The 19,272-nt window shown below is 41.9% G+C and overlaps 1 protein-coding gene across 4 annotated transcripts; it reads right to left on the minus strand.

Annotated features, from left to right (window-relative positions):
• Positions 1–1,118: 1,118 nt before the first annotated feature.
• LOC132972908 (calcitonin-1-like) lies at positions 1,119–6,317 on the minus strand. 4 transcript variants are annotated; one of them, XM_061036054.1, is made up of 5 exons: positions 6,162–6,317; positions 5,045–5,136; positions 3,896–4,030; positions 2,024–2,211; positions 1,119–1,821 (listed from the first exon to the last, which is right to left on the minus strand). In XM_061036054.1, exons 2-4 carry the CDS (start codon positions 5,128–5,130, stop codon positions 2,049–2,051), a joined length of 384 nt encoding a protein of 127 aa, XP_060892037.1. In that variant the 5' UTR covers positions 5,131–5,136; positions 6,162–6,317; the 3' UTR covers positions 1,119–1,821; positions 2,024–2,048. The 4 variants fall into 4 exon arrangements, with proteins under 4 accessions (XP_060892037.1, XP_060892038.1, XP_060892035.1 ...); XM_061036055.1 differs by having other exon boundaries at positions 2,024–2,208; positions 6,162–6,316; XM_061036052.1 differs by lacking the exons at positions 1,119–1,821; positions 2,024–2,211 and adding an exon at positions 2,220–3,077.
• Between the last annotated feature and the right edge of the window lie 12,955 nt (positions 6,318–19,272).

Consider the following 19,272-nt stretch of genomic DNA (forward strand, 5'->3'; position numbering starts at 1 on the left):
AGGTCTTATTTATTACTGATGGAGACTTTATTTGACTGTTTTTACACTTAAAAAAAACCCTCAAATCTGACCTGTGAGATTCTGCAGAGTGAAACTTTTGTTCAGGGTAATTATGTTGCCACCTGTTGGAGTGCTGCTGTAAGAACAACAGCATCTCTGAAATATAGTGGAACCTTTTAGGACTAAAAATGAATCCTTGTATCAGCTCGTATTGGACATGTTGAAGCTTGTTTTGTTCTTTAACATTGTTAACGATGTTTTTTTGATATCCTATCAAAGTCAGAAATGTGTTGTTCTGTCTCCAAAGCTGTAAAATGTTTGCATTCATTTTGGGGCGGCAGTAGCTCAGTCTGTAGGGACTTGGGTTGGGAACTGGAGGGTCGCTGGCTCACGTCCCGATGCGGACCAAAATATGGAAGTTGGTCTGGTAGCTGGAGAGGTGCCAGGGTACTCCCCGAGCACTGCCCAGGTGCCCTTGAGTAAGCCACCAAACCCCCACTGCTCTGGTGCGCTCCCTGACGTCTCTCCATTAATGTCCGCAGGTCCAGTTTGTGCATGTGTGTGATTCGGGCCTATCTCTCTGGATGGGTTATGTCTCTCAATAACAGAGTGTAAAGTATATCAACTTAAACATCTTTAACTTCTATTACATCATTTGTTTAAATACCATATGTCCTGTCGTGTGTATTCACCTCTAATGGAGCTGAAGAAGAACACGTCAGGCTACAGGTTCGGCTGCCTTTTATTAAGTTATTAGCCATGCAGTTTTTATGTATCATTGTGCATCCATGCCGCTGTGTTGTCGGTCAGAAAATAGTCCCACTGAAACTGATGTGTTTACACCTGCAGACTGTCTCTGCATACAAAGTGACCCACACTGCGCAACAGCAGTGTATGAATGTTTGATTTTAGCCCATGTGTAAATGTGTGCTATGTGTCGGTGGAGAAAAGTGTAAAAATCACTCACTAATGCCTAATGGGTAATCATTTATAATTCTTGTTTGTAATGAATCAACTTCCAATCATAGCGTACAAATATATGCCTCTCATGATCTCATTAGTTCAACCTCTGTGTGCACCTTTAAAAACCTTTGAAGAACAACACAAGTACCCCAAACCCGAGTGTATCTAAAATACATTTTAATCTTGCTGAAATTTGTTTTCACAATATCGTTTACAATATTAATGTGTCGTCATTCTCTCTCCGTCCTCGCTCGGCTCTTCTTTAGCGTCTCGAAACAGAACTGTACAATCATGTTCATGTAAATTGTTCTACATCAAGGCACAAGACAACAGCCGTTGTGGGGGGGCCTTGGGTAGGCTGATCTTTAATGGCGTCCCTCTGGCACACAGGAAAACAGGGGAACCCTCGAGAGCAGAGGGGATTGTGGGAAATGTGGGAGAATGGAGCTCAGATGAGGAAGAGCGAGGTGGGTCGCATGGAGGAAATGTGCTCTAACGAGGTGAAAGGAGGAAAAAAATCAGGTGATAACCACTGCTGCTTTCATTTTATTTTCCAATGATAGTCATGTATAAAAAAGACGGACCATGTTTTTTTTTTTCTTTCTTCAGGAGTTCATTTGTTCATGTACAGAAACTAAAGTGCTTTTTTTCTCTTTTTTTTTTCTCTTATTTGCTGAAAGCAAAAGGTTTCACTAACAGGATGGAAATGGGGTACAAGAAGTCCGGAGGGGTCTTTTTTTTTCTTTCATTTCCAGTAAGAACGTGAGGGATGGATAAAGGGCCAGTTCTGCTCAATTTTTGTTTTTGTTGATTTTTGTTCTCAGGTTTTTCTGGTGTTTTCTTCTCAGGATTCAACCTCTGAAAGACACAGAGAGAAATGCCATGTTAATTTTTGCAAACCATAACACGATGACTCCAAAACGATTGAATATGTTGCATTAAAAAATGGTACTTCCATTTTTCTTTTCTTAATCCTTGTGTTGCAACATTGTTTGATTTTTTAATTTAGCTCGGATTAGAAATAAAAAATTTTTTTGCTGATGCAATGAAAACATTTTACCGTTTCCCTGAAGGTGTTGGAGTGCTCACATCTGGACGTTTCTCCTTCGCCTGCCGAAGGCCTTGGCGCCGACGTTGGTGGGGACGAAGTTGCTGTTGCCCATCCCCCCCGATCGGCTGAGGAAGTCTGCCAGGCGATGAGTGACGCAGGTTGCCGTGTTGCAGGCTCGCTTTTGTGCTGTAACGCTGCTTCAAAAGAGCAAACGAGGGGTTAATGCCCAAGATCTAGGCCTTAAATTCATCAATATGTGAACACAGTGTCTCTATGCACTCCTGAGGTATGTCATTTTTCTTACCTTTGAACTCGATGAGAGCCACAGAGATAATTTCCAGTTTTGTCTGTTTTACGTCAATTTTAGTAAATCAATTCCCACAGAGGGTTCTGAAATATCTCCATAAGAATGAAAATGAGCTAAGGCTTCCTGGTAGAAAAATACGTTTATTAAACAAGAAACATGGTGTGGCATTAGTGGATCATTTATTAATGCTTCCATTAGGTGATCTCTCTCAACCCTTAAACTTCAGCAGGCTTTGAAATGCCATCAAATGACTCCACGGACAGTACACACACACACAGATGGATGTCTGCACCGGCTCCTTAATCACATTTATGAAAACTAACTCTGATTGTCTGAAATGACGGGAACAAATCATTCTCTGCCAAAAATAAAGAGGGGGGAGGAGAAAGGAACGGAAAAGTTGGTTGCAGTTACAGTTAACTTCTCATGTCAGTCAGGCAGATCAAATCAACATGCACTTGCCAATCCCAAAACATTGAGGAAGAAAGTGGGACGAGGAGAGGACAGAGGAGGAGGAGGAGGAGGAGGAAGGGTAAAAGAGGGGCTGAGGGAGGATGAGGTGGGGGTTAGATGCTGTCAAACGTCTCGCCGTAGCTTGCATAGCTGTCGCTCTCAGGCGCACTGCGCTTCTTGCCGGGCGTTCCTGATCCCACGTTCGTGCGGGGGAATGTCTGCAACTTGTGCAGCTCCTGAGACAGTTTGCCCAGCACACAGGTGCTGAGGTTGGAGCAGCGCTTGGTTAGGGGCCTGTCCATGCTGTTGGGGAGGGGACACACAGAAACACATGCAGAAAACAGGCTCATAGGCATGGCAAAACATGCAGAAAATTCACTTAAGTTCTTCTTTTCCCCGATCATTCACGCAGCATTTCTCTCACATGCATTTCATTCTCATGCCACTTATAAAGAAGTAAAAATAACCCCACCCCCCCCCCCCCCCCCACCCCCATCATCTCGCTACAGATTCATGCTTTTTCCCGCTCCGCACCCATCAAAGAACCTGTCATCCATCCCCTCATGCACCAAAACCCCCACCCCAAGTCAACCCCTTCTTGTCACATATCTCACACCCACAGAAAAACAGAAACCAGTCGCTTCCCCACTGTCATGCAACTCCACTTAATTGACATCATGCACACTTATTCGTTCCGTTAGCCGTATTTGCTGCTCACATGCCCCGCAGGCATGCTGCAAATAGTTGATCGTTCAAACAAAATCAAACTCATCCATGCAGGAGCAGGGTCAGGACAGAGAATAGAATTTTTATGTGCTAATAACTATTTGTTCTTGTAATTGATTCTACTTCCTGATACAAGTACATACCTCTATGCCTGATTGAACCCGAGTTGGGCGCTAAAAAGGCACATCTTGAGTGGTGTTAAAAGTGAAACCAGAGTGAGATATAGCTCCTAAAGAGATCCACATAATCGAGCATGGCAGCCCCAAAAAAGGCCTGCCTGTTTTAGCTTTTATCAAAGCCAAAGGAGTTTGGTTTCACCCATTCACTTAGGACATCTCAAACTGCTGTACAAAAAGGGTTAAGTGGAAGAAAAGTCTTTGTTGTAATCTGCGTACCTGTTTCCTTCAGTCGCTTGCTGCTCCAGCTCCTCCGCCGTCATCTGCACAAACTCCTTGACAATGGCGTTGAGTAACCTTCGCGCCTCGTAGTCCGTGAGCGTGACTCGGTCTGACATGGAGTCTAAACCCGGTCTGTGGAGGTAATGGGGGGGGGGGGGGTTAAGGGGTTAGAAGGGGTTTCAGGCAGAGGAGAGGAGATCAGCATTACATCTTTTGGCTTGAATTATCACCTGCAGATATAAGGAGGGTGTGTGTGGGTGTGTGGGTGTGTGGGTGTGTGTGTGTTGGGGTGTTAGGGTGGGGTGGTGTAGTTGAATGGATAGGAAGGGGGGGGGGGGGTCAAGGGGGTTGGCTGGGACGTCAGCTCGGGGAGGGATGACGTCTGAGTTGGAGGGCCCTCAGCCAACGCAGGGAAACAATCTGCGGAAAGTGCCCCATCTGAGAGAGGGGCTGATGAGCAAGCGGCTTTAGATTTATGACTAAATCGATAGCTTCATGGGAACAGAGCGGGGAGTGGCTTCAACTCGGCTTTATATAAATATATAGATCTCATTCATCTCCCCCTGGAGTGAATCACAATTTGTACTCTCTTTATTCTCTTCTGTTTGTGTTTTCTGTATCGATTATTCCCCTTTCTTACACAGAGTTAACTCTTCCACTTAGATTAGAGGTAAAATACGAGACATAAAGTTAATATATTGATTAAGAAGTGACATTTTGCAATCTATCATTCTCTTCTAAATGGTTTTTGATTAACATTAAAGACATACCTGAGCTAATATTTGATCCCGAAATAAAGCATGAAATAAAGCCTGGATAAGTCTTAAGATTTATCAAAATCAAGAAAAGTTTATTTGCAGGCACCTTTTTTACACATACAAGTATATACTACAAGTATACAAGTATCTTCCTATTTCTTCATGTTTTCTTGAAACTTTTAAATTATTTTGCCAAAATTTCATAAAGACAAAAAGAAAAGAAACCAGATTCCTTGGCAAGAAAAATTTACTACACTTCTATCTGGTTGCTTTTAACTCTAAAAACTGAGAATGAACGTCCGCTATACGTCTCTTATGCTTTCAAGATGATGGAAAATTCACAACCTGATGGTCTGAAGGCATAAAAATTGGAAGTTGAGAGTCTCACCTGGCAGGAGCGGCTTGTGAGCAGTACATCTGGCAAATGACCAGGGCGTAGGCAACGAGGAAAGCAGAGATCTTCAACATAACCATGGTCCCCTACACAGCGAGAAAGACCAACATCAGCTCCATGTCCACAACTCTGCTGCAACTCACACTTCACTCAAATAACTCTTATAGTATTAAGAAGAGGAAAAAAACACATATACATAAGTTAGACCTGTTAGTGTCTCATCCTGCGGCTCTGTTGAGCAGATGTTGCAACAAGAAAAAAGAAACCTGTCACCTGTCACTTCTTTGAGATTTTAGCGACATCTCAGCTTTAATTTTTTATGCTTTTGTCTCCTGCTGCACATCCTTGCTTTTACTTCCACAACAACAGCCCCTCCCTTCAAAATAAAGCTACATAAAAATAAAAAAAACCTTCTTCTGCAAAAAACAAGATGTTACTCCAAAACGTTCAGCCAAGAGCTCAGGACAGCTAGTTCTCTCTTGTCGAACGCTGCAGGTCCTGAAGTGTGACATGTCTGTGTGTGCGTGTGTGTGTGTGTGTGTGTGGGTATGTGTGTGTGTGTGTGTGTGTGTATGTAGGTGGGGGTCCTGGACTGTGCAATGCCTCTAGCTCTTGCAAACACTGGAAGAGGAGGGGTGAAAAGGGGAGAGGGAGGGAGGACTCCAAGCTTGCCAACTCCCTAAGGGACCAGTGCATTAGTGTAATGAGCTGCCAGCACTCTCTCTCTCTCTCTCTCCCTCGCTCTCTCTCTCTCTCTCTCTCTCTCTACGCACACACACTCCAACCTGCTTGTCCATCTCTTCTTTATTTTTCTCTCTCTTTCACTTGCTCTTCTATCCCTCAGTTTCTTTACATTTTAAGCTTTTTCTTTCGCTCTGTTTTTCCATATTTTATTTTTCTCTTTCATCTCCGTCTTTGGCCTCCAATAAGCAGAACTGGACCCTCACCAAGCAGGTACTGGTGATGCTGCTGACCCCAGTGGTCCCTCTCCAATCCCATTACCAACACAATCACATCCCTGCAGACTAACAGAGACTCTTTGTCCACATGCAAACAGCTCATCAGGTACATTTACAGTCATGTCAACAGCAATAGTAAAGTCAACACTTACCTTCGGTGATAATCACCAAGCAAAAAAAATAAATAAATATAAATCTCTATGTATCTCTTAGCAAAAACACAATAAGTTGACTTTCTCTCAACTTGCAGGACAACTCTTGATTCTGTTGCATGCAGCGCCAACGCTCCAGCCTATATATCCCACCACTTGGATTTGTGCATTGACTGTGTAGGTGTTTAATTATCTGCCAGCGACCAATCACATCGCTCTGATGATACGGCCGGCCAATGGGACGTCTCCTTTCGGTCCTGGCTCACTCATGGGGGACATGGCTTTTGCGCTGACGTCATTCCTCAGTCACTAAGTGCTCCATTCACAAAATCCACCAGTCATTTGGACCATTTGCTATCCCCCCAATTTGCATTGATGTCATTAATTAAATAGGAGGCAAAGCAAACCGGTGGCCGAGGAGAAGCATCACCAGCAATAAATATTTTAAGAACCTTCCAAAAAATGTTACATTGCATGCTATATCTCAAATGCCAAATCGATAAGACCCCCCCCCCCCCCCACCAACAACCATGCCACCCTCCCAGCTAAGCACTTGCAGGCGGGGCCATCTGCTGGGGAGGGATGTATACTACAGTGACGCACTCATGGGCTCTTCATTCATAACGCTGTTCATAACTTCAGCACTACACCCACTGTCAGTATAGACCATCTATCACACAACCAGCTTATGTAATCAGCTTGTTTTCTGCAGACATGATTTGATTCACCACAAATTATGAACTCACGGCACTTTACATATCATATCCTGAGTCAGAAGGGTCAACGCACTTTACATATCATATCCTGAGTCAGAAGGGTCAACGCTGCTCATAAACTACTTCAGAACTGCAAAGATTTGTGCAATTTTCACTTCCTCCAACTTAGACTGTGTGTTTTTTTTGTCCCTGTGATTTACCTGAAACATATCTCTCCTTTAGCAGCAGCACTGTCTGCATTGGAACCTGAGCCAACTATGACAACATCCCTGCCCACTACAGTGAAACATCAAACCATATTGAGTTCATAAAGTGATGCCACAGTCGGCCCAGTAATGATAACTGCCCCACGCCCTCCCTCCTCCCACACACTGAGTAAACGAGTCGTCCTCGGCAAAGACCAATCGATGACAGCCTCCGACAAGAGCCGTTTCTCAAAAGCAATTACACAACTGTTTGTCGTGCACCGTCGTCTCAATCCCCTGCCTTTTCATTAGTGTGCAGGGCGGCATGTGTGTGTGTGCACAGTGGACATAATGAATGGCCGTACAGTAGGTGTGTGTGTGTGTGTGTGTGTGTGTGTGTGTGTGTGTGTGTGTGTGTGTGTGTGTGTGTGTGTGTGTGTGTGTGTGTGTGTGTGTGTGTGTGTGTGTATAAATCTGTGTGTATGCTCTGGATTATATGTCAGAGTAAAAGAAGGGGAGGGTTTGCCTCTCCTTGTCTGCGTCATAGAGGAACCCCATTAGACTGGATGAGCCTTTTAGTGCTATTGAGCCACAAGGCTCACCCATGTCAGACGCTAAATCACCGCTGAACAGACAGCTGCTCGGCCTTAAGATATGTCGAAGAACCTACTTCACTTTTCAGCCTCCAAATCAACTGTCCTGCCGGCTTTATGGCACACTGAAACATAAAAAAAGACCTCCAACTTGTTAACAAGATTACAACTTTTATCTTCAAATGAGCTTCAGTCTTTAACTTTTCCTGCAAAGGTCTGAGCCGCCTTTTTTTTATAGTAGGTCTTGATCTGGACAATCTGACAACCTGTGGGACATTTTAGAATATCTATGCCCAACTGCTATGTACTAGAATTTCTCTCACTTAACATGCCTCCCTGCCCTCCCACCTTTAGCAATGCTTAATGTTGCATCCTCACTGCAGGAGACCAATCTCAGACTTTCACTGGCAAAATACAGCTGTGGTCATGAAACTCAACGGCCTCCTCATTTATGGTCAAAATGAAAGGAAAATGACATCTAGCCATTTTCACATGCATTCATTAAAATTCTAAGAGAGAATTTCAGGCAGACTGCCCCTGACCCCTGTCCGACGAGGGGGATGGGGGTCTCAGGAGTCAGTACACGACTTTAAAAGAACAACACAATTTAGTTTTCATAATATCAACTCAAGAGCAAAGAAGAACAAACTGGCAAACAGAAACCATAATGAAGCAGTTTCATTACATGCACAGAGATGGACAAATCTGGGTGAATTCAGATTGAAAAACTCCACTTATTGCATTCACACATGCACTTCAAACTTTCTGAAGATTTCAGGTGTTTTGTGCAAGTTTGAAAGCACCATATCAGTACAGAACATCATCCTCTGAATACTGAAATTAACAACACAAAAATTAGAGCTAGGACAGTGGATAGAGTCAGAAATTGGGGAGAGAGAGAGAGAGTTGGAAATGACATGTGGGAAAGGAGCCAGAGGTCAGATTTGAACCTGGGCCACCCGCTCAGAATACTACAGCCTCTGTGCAAGGGGCGTTCAGACTGACCACTACAATACCGGCGCCCTGGAAGGATTTTGTAAACATTTTACAAAACATTTTAACATTAGTTCATGTCAGCATGATCGTCTGCTGAATTTGCAGAGCGTGCTTGGACTATGTGGCCATTTAAAAACCTGTAATTTTGCATTGCATGAGCTACAAGTTAATCACTTTTTTATGCTATTGTAACAGCGCTTCTTGGATGATGTTAATTATCCTCGGTTGTCTTGCCGTTAACTATAACACTAAGCATACTTAATTGAAGATATATTCAGGTGTGGGTAAGTAAAAGCACGGGGACAACTTCTGCTGTGCATCTCATACTTTTTAATGTCCGTCCGTAACAGAGCATGACATATCCAGACTGACCAACAACAACGACACCTTACTTGTCTTAAAGCAATATCACTCCTCCAACCGTAACCATGGGTAACCTTAAAGGCAAAGTGCATCATATCAAACAGATACTCTTGTAAAGTACAAATTGTAAATATAAATGAAATTAGCATTAAATCAAATAGTATGTATTATCTCAACCCGAGAAAAAGATCTATAAAATAAAACTTCACAAAAATAAATCTCATCTCCATCTTACACTATTTTGCAGTTTTCTTGTCACAGTGCTTGTCTTTTATATCATGCAAAAGCTAAAGCACATCTTTGTGGCATCTGCATATCTTTCTACCACAGTGTGAATGTGTTCAAAAAGTACGTACATATTTTCTTCTAGGTACTCACATTTTTTTTTTTTAAGTGAGGAAGTCTTTTTTAGGTCGTTTGCATCACTCTTCACCCCTGGGAGCTGCTCCCACTGTCCTGAACCCTTCAAAGTTTTTTCCTCAGATTTGAAAAAAACTTTTGAGCATCAAGTCGATACACTAACCTTTGAAGCCATAGCTGAGATCAACACACTCACTGTAGTGTAAGTTATTAGTGAAGACACAATGACTTGCTGCTGTGTCTGCCTCTGCTGCCTCTAGAGCTGTATTGGATGTAAAAGCTGTGATGCTATATGTCATCTTAATGGCTTAGCTCTGTTGGCTCCATCAGGAAAATGTACACCTGCAGAAATGATGCTAACACACATGTTGTTACTGGACATGTGAGAGTGCTGTGCAATAGGTCAATATAATGAGCGAACTCGTTGAGGAGGTGATATATGGGTATGTGTATGATGCAGACATATTTAGTGGTTCAGTGCACAAGTTCACACACAACCAGGGTCTGACAGGTGTGTCCGAAATCCCTGGTGATGCCCCTGAATGCAACCATATGGAACTAGCTAAGTTTATCATGTCTTAAAGCAACAGTAACTTTTCAGAATTCAAATAGTAGATTAAAAGATCCATTTAATAGCACAATAACTTTCAGCAGGGCGAATGGTGTCCCTTCCATGTCCACAGCACGGCCTGGTTTACTTTTTACTGCAGTATGTACCTTTGGCAGCAGGTCGGGGTCAACTCAAGAGAAGTGTGTATGGCTTCACGGCACTAGTTCACACACTAGCCAGTCAGCCCGTCTCTACGGTTTGACAGAATGACTGAGGCTAAGAGACGGAAGAGGACGGTGACAGATGAAGCCAAGAAGCAAAAAAAGAGAAACATCACCCAAGAAATGCCGTTACAGTAACTATAAGTAACATCATACTTTAGTAAACATCATATTAACACATCTAAAAGCAGACTGAATGCTCCGTGATAGTCTTGTCAGAGTGAAATATTCGGCTGTGATAAAACAAAGCCGCAGCACATTGTTCAAACAGGGACGAATCCCAGCTTTCTCAGCTGCTAGCTCAGCGCCCTTTCAACCTACACAAAACAATTAGAGTGAAGTTTGATATTGGATATTGGATCTTCAGAGGATATTTGTTCTTTCAAACTCAGTACGACAAACAGACTAACGAGCGTATTCATCGATTCTTTGAAAAGAAGAACAATTTACAACCTCTGGTTTCAATACTTGAAGAAATGGACAACAGTTCAGGCCGATTCTTTAAGACTTGATGACTTTCTGAGGAAATGCAGGGAGTCACAAAGAAGCTGATGGACATGCATCACTGACTAATAACGTTAAAGATGCTTCTCGCTGTAGGGCCGCAACTACACTGTGTGACAACTTAATGAGCCGAGTCATTTAAAACCTCCAACATCGATCCAGTTACATGCCAATAGAACATACAAGCTTCAAAACTAACACATAGATATCATCACTTTTTTTAAATGTCATTCATTCTGCATCTATGTGTGTATGTTTATGCTTGTGTGTTGTATTGTGACAGTTTTTTAATTATGATGTGACACCGGAAATATTTTTATTGATTACTTTTATTCTCTCTGGCAAAGAGGAGCACAGACAGAAACCTCCATTTAACATCCCAGCCAGCTCCAGATCCTCTCCCACGGGGAATCGTAAAGAAGTGGAGAAAGGAATATATAGAAATAACTGAAGGAGAAAGACATAAATGAAGGAGATTGGACAACAGGACAGGAGGAAATGGGACAACTAAATCATGGAGTCCCAAAGTCATAAAACAAACCAGTGCCAGATTATTACAGATTGTTACAAATGTATTACTGAGAAATATTTTGTCCATGAGCTGTGCACACTGTATAGATACTGCTCTATATCACCACCGGCTGTGAACATGTGAAAAATGCAAAAGTTTATGTATGTGTCTGTCCAAAGTCCAAAGTATAAAGTAGACAAAAAAACCAATAGCCACTTATTGGTACAGCTGCCTAAATCTCCCTAAAGTAAAACCACTGAAGGACAATCATCTTGAAACACAAGTCAAGTAGCAAGGCAGTTATAAATGAACATAATCGAACACGTTCTGATGACCTTTTGGTTTCGGTTACTCAAGACTTTATTTCTTGTTTATTCAAATACTTTTTTAAAAAAGCCTGCAAAACTTTTTCTTATGAATTGATTTGACGTTTGTTTTTCAAAAAAAAATAGTTGGCAGTTTTCACCGGTTTGGTTTTCTACTTTCAGTTGAAGACTTATGATAAGCACGTTCTACCTGGCAAAGGTTGCACTTCATCTCTTTGCAGTATTTTTTCTTTTCAAAGGCTTACCACTGCATTCATCTCTGGTTGTGAAATCTTCACCATGCCATTACTATGGACAACGTGCCTCCGTCTTCTTCCACTGCACAAAAACTGAAAAGTGAGCCAAAAATTCCTATGAGACGGACGCTGACATATGAGATAATAGACACATGAACTCTCCATTTTTTTTTTATAAATCAATGACTTTTCAGAAACCTTGAACCATCCCGAACATACATGACTTATATAACTATGTATTCTTTTTTTTTTTATATTTATTTTTGGGCTTTTTGTGCCTTTAATGGAGAGATAGGACAGTGGATAGAGTTGGAAATCAGGGCGAGAGAGAGTAGGGAATGACATGCGGGATAGGAGCCACGGGTTGGATTTGAGCCTGGGCTGCCCGCTTGGGGGACTATAGCCTCCATACATGGGGTGTGCGCACTAGCCACTGGGCCACCAGCGCCCCCATGAATATTTATTCTATTCTATTAATCCCAAGTACATTTCAGCTTATGTTCAATCACATCACCTTCAAATTTCACAAGACAACTGACATGTTAGTAGCATATTTAAAAACGCACAAGAACGAGGGAATGGAAGATCCCATCTGAGATGCTGTGAATATTACCAGTGTCATAACGTTAGACCATAGATCATCATTGGGAGGACAGTGAGTGTTGATGGGGTCAAGGCAGAGCGATATGATCTATGTATGGCATTGCTCCCTGCTGGGCACCTCCCAGTCAGTTAAGACCGAGCCCATCCAGATAAATCACTTCCTGTAGAGAAAGGAAGGCGAAACAGCACTTAAGTCATTATCTAACTGCAGCCTGCCGTAATGGCTCTAAATCTCCAAATCTAATCAGTGGCTTGCCACCACAAAAGAGGCTCGCCACCTGATTAAATGCAAGTTCAAGTGGTGGAACTGGTGTCACTTTGTAGTTTCTACATCAGGAAGAAGGGAGAGTTTGTTTGACCACCTGGGATGCAGCGTTCCCGGGGGATTTCCAGGAAGGCATTTAGAGTGAAGGATAAAGCTTTAAGCAGGTGTAACACTCGTGAACATGTCGTTCCGTCTGTTAAACCAGCGGGACAAGTGGCTGAGCGGAAGGTCATGCTAACATTTGGAGACAGGTCATTAGTTAAGAAAGCATGTTAAATGTCAAGGAGCACACAGGGAAGTCTAATTTCCCCAGCGTTTGCTGTTGTTCATTCCCAGACATTAGGGAGATTACATTCAACCATTGAGACCTCAGAGCATCCATCAGGAGCCTCCGACATCGGCGCGTGGGAGGGACGCTGGCCTCCTGTCTCTGACATCACCATCTGAATGGCCAGGCTCGCTTGTATCTACTTCACATCCATTCAAGAAAAAGCAGCAAATGAGAAAAAGAGACCTCTCAGCAATCTGTAGCCAGACACTTACAAATGCTTCGGACGGGAGGAGCAACACTGAGAGGGGTTTGTGTTTCCGAAAAGTGCCTGCTGGCAGTCCTATCTATCATGATTACACAGGAACGAATGAAGTGACCTGACTGCTAGAAATATAGCGGAATTGGATCCCAGTCGTGCAGCAGTTACGCTTGCCAACTCGACTAAACAAAATATTATGAGAATCATCCGATGATTTATTTCATCCACTCACATTTTCTCCTAAAATGCCAAACCTCCTGCAGACCTAGACGCTGATGCAAACACAAATCTGGATTCTTTATTTGAAACATCACATATTGAAGCCAATACAGCCCCGATCGACCACTATGTTGAATTACTGATACGGTTATTATTGGACATCAGTGTTTAAACATGGGCCATCATTTGGCTGATTGAAGATCCAAGTCAGTGTTATTTATAGCCTAGCAAATTGAAGCACAACAAGTCTATTGAACTTTATATCCACTCAAGGTGTGTGCATGGTGCAGTAGGAGTGCAAGGGTACGATGACTGGGGGGGCAATCGAGGGACTGGACTGTTTTACAGCAGGTAAAAATGAATTTGATGCAAAAAGTATAAAAACATTTACTATTATAGAAAGAGGAAGGGAGGAAGAAGAAGTGGACATTACTAAATATTCAATGCAAGCTTAACCAAGTCTGAGCAATACTACTGAAATAACAAAAGTTTACAAAAAGTGCAAAACACAACGTCTAAACTACGGCAAATAAAAATGACCATTTAAAGCATCTTTGGATTTACAATTTACTCTAGCTGTGAGCAAGCAGATTGCAGCACTGATTGATATGATGCTACAGTAGGTTCATCTTACAATACCAAGGAAAGGAACGGCAGTGGGAAACTCTTAGTAGAAGTTGCCAGTCCGCTGTAGCTAACGTTAGCCAGAGGCACATATATAAGAAATAAAATGTGTATTTTAATTTTAGTTTTTAGCATATGACAAAAAGTTTTTTTTTAAATAACCAGTTGGTCATTTTCCGTGCCATCCTCCCCTTTGTCCTCATTATCCTCCATCTGGGGCAACACAATATTTCCATCAAGTTTGCACGTTGTTTGCACGTTCTCCTGTGATGTGTGTACATCTGCTCATGCACAAAGTATGTGGGGACTGGGGGATCAACCAGTTGAAAACAGCCAGAAGAATAGATTTGTACTTAAGTCCCACCTCTGATTAGGTAAATAGAACAATCATAGATCTGGACTTTGGGGTGGCACCTGGGGTGGCCAATCAGATTTCAAAGGGGGCCATGCCACCCCTACCCACCCATCTGGACACACCCCTTCATCAACGCCAATATCACCCACTCGTTTCTGATCAGTATCAAAAGAAATGTGGTCCATAATCAGCTGTTTTTGACAAATGTATTGTATTTCACAAAATTGATTTATCACTAGTGAAGCCTAAGTAACTGTTAGAGTAACATGTTTTTATTTGATGCCACATATTTAATCAGAGTTGCAAAGATACACAGCGATCAATCAACGGTCAGTATGGCTTACTTTACAAGAACATAATCACACATTAAACAATTGTTTATTATTAATATAATCACAGGCCAGATCATTGTTTCAAATATGTACATTATGCTGTCTTTTTATTCTTTAAATATGTTTAATCACAAAGGGGAAGGGTAAAGGGGTTTCAGTCTATTCCAGGGGATGCTCAAGAACAGGTTGTTATTGACAGTTGATTTCTTTCTTACAGAAATACAAAAAGCCATAACTGACCAATCAGAATCAATTACTCAATAGAGCCTGGTACAAAATAATATCAGACCCCTGATGGGAACATTTCACTAATAGAAGTTAAATCAAACTGGATCATCTACATTTGTGTAATACCAGTACTGCTTGTGTTTTTGTGTGTGACCACCATGTTTTTTTGGTTTTGGATTACTCAGATGTACGCTGAGAAACCCGGGAGTGACTCAGGCTGGTGCCGTGTCAAAATCTGGGCAGGGGCAAGCAGTTCCTCTGAAGTATCTTAAGGAAACTTGGCTCTCGTCGTTGGAGTCATTTCAGATTCAATCACACTTGATCAACTTGGACCAAGGCCCATAGTATTTATAGAAAGTTAAACGTTATGCGGTTATAAAGCCTGGCTGAGACCCAAGAATCTGCCATCATTTCTGCCTCTGCAGCAAAGCTGAGAGTCGGAAATTTCTGGCTCTTTGTACGGTTTGAAGACACTCAAGTTACAATGAAACCAAGAAAGAAAAGTCTTTAGGAGGAAAACATATTTTAAATGGACTTATTGTCCGACCAAAAGCTAAATCTACAGTGAAGACAGGGTTTTCTAAGATTTCTGAAATCGTGACTCTCTCTAGTCCAATCCTTTTCAAGTCATTTTTTTCACAATCTTTTGAGATTTGAGGTTTTTTTATGCGTCATATTACCTCTGCCTTGTTCTCTGTCACTCTGTCATTGTTCTTGTACCTTCTGCCGCCCGCCTTAGACAAGTTTTCCGTGTGTCTCACCAAAGAGCCCTCATCATCCCCTCAAAGAGCCTGTTCCCCTTATCCGAGGAAAATATCTCAAATTGTCAACCATCAAATCCCTGACCCATGAACCTCTTCTTTCCTTTGTAATGTCGCCCTCGTTGACGTAATTGAGTCCACCAGTTAACGGTTAGGCCTACATGGCACTGAAATTAATATGGTGTGTTCAGTCATTGCATTTTTTTTCTAACCCTGCTTCACTAGCAGAAATGTTTCCAATCAGTCAAACGCAGTTAAAAGCGCCCTTCACTCTCAGAAGCCATTATAGTGACATGATGGATCCTGAAGCACAAGAGGCCATTAAGGGGGTTTAATGAAGAGATTAGCCGGAGCAGCCAGGTGTCTCCAGAACAACACTCGATCACACGCCCACCTGAACATTAAAGTATCTCTTGTCAAATCACAGCTTCTCTCTTGCACTCTTCTTTTTTTTAACAGAGACCTGTCAGGTTTCTAGCTGTCCACACATTGTTGAAACTTGATTTACAGAAATGTGTTGCTTTAGGAAGTGATTCCTTCAAGACATCCAAACACGTCTAGACTGAAGTATTTCATTTGATTTCTAAAAAAAAAAGTTCAAGAGTCAAATAGCATGAATATCAAATTGAGCTGACCTTTTGCTATGAGCCAGAAGTACTCTGTGTAAAGACTGTTTGCTTGACTTCTTCTCGCGGAGTATTGATTGGCAGGCTTTCCTGTCCTCGTTTTCTGTCGTACTTGCTGCACTATAATCAACAATGCATTACATAATATCAGGAACTTCCCCCCCCCCCAGTTGAACCTCATGACATGACCATATAGATATTTTATATATCAATAACCCTGTAGCTACGAATTAAATATTTAATTAATGTTTGAAAAAAGAGATAATAGAGGATTAAACTGCATCTTTTATTTAAAAACCAGAAGAAGAATGTCTGATGCTTGTGAAGGTTTAATTTTGAGTTGCTAAAATGGGGGGAAACTGGACTTAAAACTGGTTGTGTGCAAGTTCTGTTTCATTGTAAAGGTTGACTGATAGCCTCTGTACATTGTGTATGTGAAACCTCTTTAGGCGGCTCCCTGATGGCCTGGGGAAAAAAACTCAATTCAATCAATGCAAGGCACCCTATATCATTAAATGAAAGAAAATCAATGATGAAAATCTGGAGGGACACTGGTCTTTAATTCATTGTAAAACAACATTTTTGATAAGTCATTAGCCACCGTTAGACAACAATTAATGTTGGCATTCAACCCCCTCCTATAGCTTTGTCATTCAGTCATAATTCCTAGCTAATTTAATGGCTATTTCTATTTATTTGATTCAAAGCTAATTTGAGATGCTATTGAAAAAACACGGTGGCCGATACCCCTACAAATCTTCTTCTAAAGATTTATTTTTGGGCTTTTTCTGCCTTTAATGTAGTCATCCTCTGAATACTGAAATGAACAACACAAAAGTAAGAGCTATGCAGTGGATAGAGTCAGAAGTCAGAGGGAGAGAGAGAGAGTGGGGAATGACATGCGGGAAAGGAGCCACACTGGGCTGCCCGCTTGGAGGACTACAGTCTCCGTACATGGGGCGCACACAGTAACCACTACTCTACGGGCGGACCACATATGTTCATTTTTTATTAGCTTTTTTAATCGCCGATCACCCTAAACAAGTTGAAATGATGGCAATTTGTAGGAATTTGTGTTTTTATAAAACGAACAACTTGAACACGGCAGAAAGTATCGATAGTTGGGGCCTGTGGCTCCTTTCCCGCATGTCATTGCCTACTCTCTCTCCCTGATTTCCAGCTCTAACCACTGTCCTATCTCTCCATTAAAATGCACAAAAAGCCCCAAAATAATCTTTGAAAGTATCGATAGTTTACAATAGAAATTTTAACTGTATTTTTGTATTCTGGGATAACCAAGAGCAAATATAAGCTGTGGATCCTTAGAGCAGTGATTGTAGCCTCAGGACCCTCAAACATTTTCCTCATAGCAGTGGCTCAGTCTGTAGGGAACCAGGGTCGTCGGTTCAAATACCGGTGGGGACCAAGTCTGGAAATTGGACTGGTAGCTTGAGGTGACAGGTGCTGTGATGGAATTTTCTGTACCTATGTATTTAGATTTAAACGTACAGACATGCTTATGTTTATTCATTGTTCTCTGATGTCAGTCAGACCTGATAGAGTTCAGCTGTGACTAGAAAACAAAGACAGCTTAGTGTGTCAAGGGTCTTCATCCCCTTCATCTGCAATGTTGTTTGGTAGACTTAGTGTCTGCTCCAAATTGTCCTAGACATCACAGACTAGTTTAGTATGACCCTCAATATGACCCTGACGTCAATAACGTCTTTTTCATATATAGCAAGAGAGAGTTTGGGAGAATTGGCATAGCAGGGACACAGCTTCATCCTGTTACTCCATCTCTCCTCTTGTATTGTATTCTTGTATGTATAAACTTTCTTCAACTTATGACATCTGAGTCTCCTGTATCTTTCACTGTGTGAAGTCAAGTTCTTAGATATTTCCTCAATAGGTGCCAGTTCACTTCTTGAGCAGTACTGGGGCGCACTTGGGCAAGGCACTGAACCCCCAACTGCTTGGGCGCTCTGTCATGTGCAGCCTCTCACTCTGACATCTCTCCATTAGTGCATGTCTATATGATCCTGTTCCTGAATGTGGGTGTATCACATTTGGTACACACACACACTTTTGGGTCTTTAGAGAGCTTGTTACTTTTTAAAACACAGAGTTGATTTATTTGAACTGTATGTTGAAACAAGGCAGGAAGTAACTTGCTAGAGCCTCATTAGTGCTCCTCTTCCAAAAGGAAAAATGTTTTTACTAAAAGGAATAACCACACAGGCATTCCAAACTAATCAGGATTTTTTTTTTTTTTTTTTGGTAAATCATCTATTTTTGTCATCCAACTGCAAGAAAACAGTAACGTGTGTGACGTCAGTGTGAAGCTCAGTGAACTGAACTTCACACGAGTCAGAAATCAGAGGAATGCATCACACAGCCGACTGAGCTTGGTGTCAGACATTCATCTGCTGTGAAATACCTCATAATCTTAAAAAACCTGCTCTGGAGTGAAAACAAAACGTAAAGTGTGACTCATAATGAAGGACAAATCTCTCCAAACATCTCCCAGCTCTGTCTATCATCATGTGTCAGCACCACATGACGGATATGAGTAACTTACATCAGTTATGACGTTTGGGATGATTTGTTGTAGCTCTTCTTTTTCTGGTGTTCAATATTCATTTGTGGGAATCAAACAGATCTGTGCGGTGCGATGTGACAGGATACGATGATCCAAACTCCAAAAGCACTCATATTAGTTTGAGTCCAAACTGCAGAGCTTTATGAGCTAAAGCAATCAGTTCTATAAAGTTCTCTGGAGAGCCGCAGTAATGATTGGATGTGTCTGCTCTGTAGGCTTGGCTTCTTCAGATGTTTCTGCATTGATAGTGACAAGGGGTGACAAATGAATCACTGGTTCAATACATTTGTTTTCAAATGAGGTCTGGTTAAATTATCATCACAAGTCCAACTTCTTTACATAATTCTCCCGACTGTCCAAACTGATGTAGACAAACCGTTTTTGATCCAAATGGGGAGTGAAGCAGCT

The sequence above is a fragment of the Labrus mixtus genome, chromosome 4 (assembly GCF_963584025.1).
Source record: "Labrus mixtus chromosome 4, fLabMix1.1, whole genome shotgun sequence".
NCBI classification, from domain to species: domain Eukaryota; kingdom Metazoa; phylum Chordata; class Actinopteri; order Labriformes; family Labridae; genus Labrus; species Labrus mixtus.

Coding starts and splice junctions, on each gene's coding strand:
- LOC132972908 (XM_061036052.1), bottom strand. CDS start 5,130: ATGGTTATGTTGAAGATCTCTGCTTTCCTCGTTGCCTACGCCCTGGTC. Junction 4,031..5,044: donor TCACAAGCCGCTCCTGCCAG/GTGAGACTCTCA, acceptor TTACCTCCACAG/ACCGGGTTTAGACTCCATGT. Junction 3,078..3,895: donor CAAGCGACTGAAGGAAACAG/GTACGCAGATTA, acceptor CCTCCCCAACAG/CATGGACAGGCCCCTAACCA.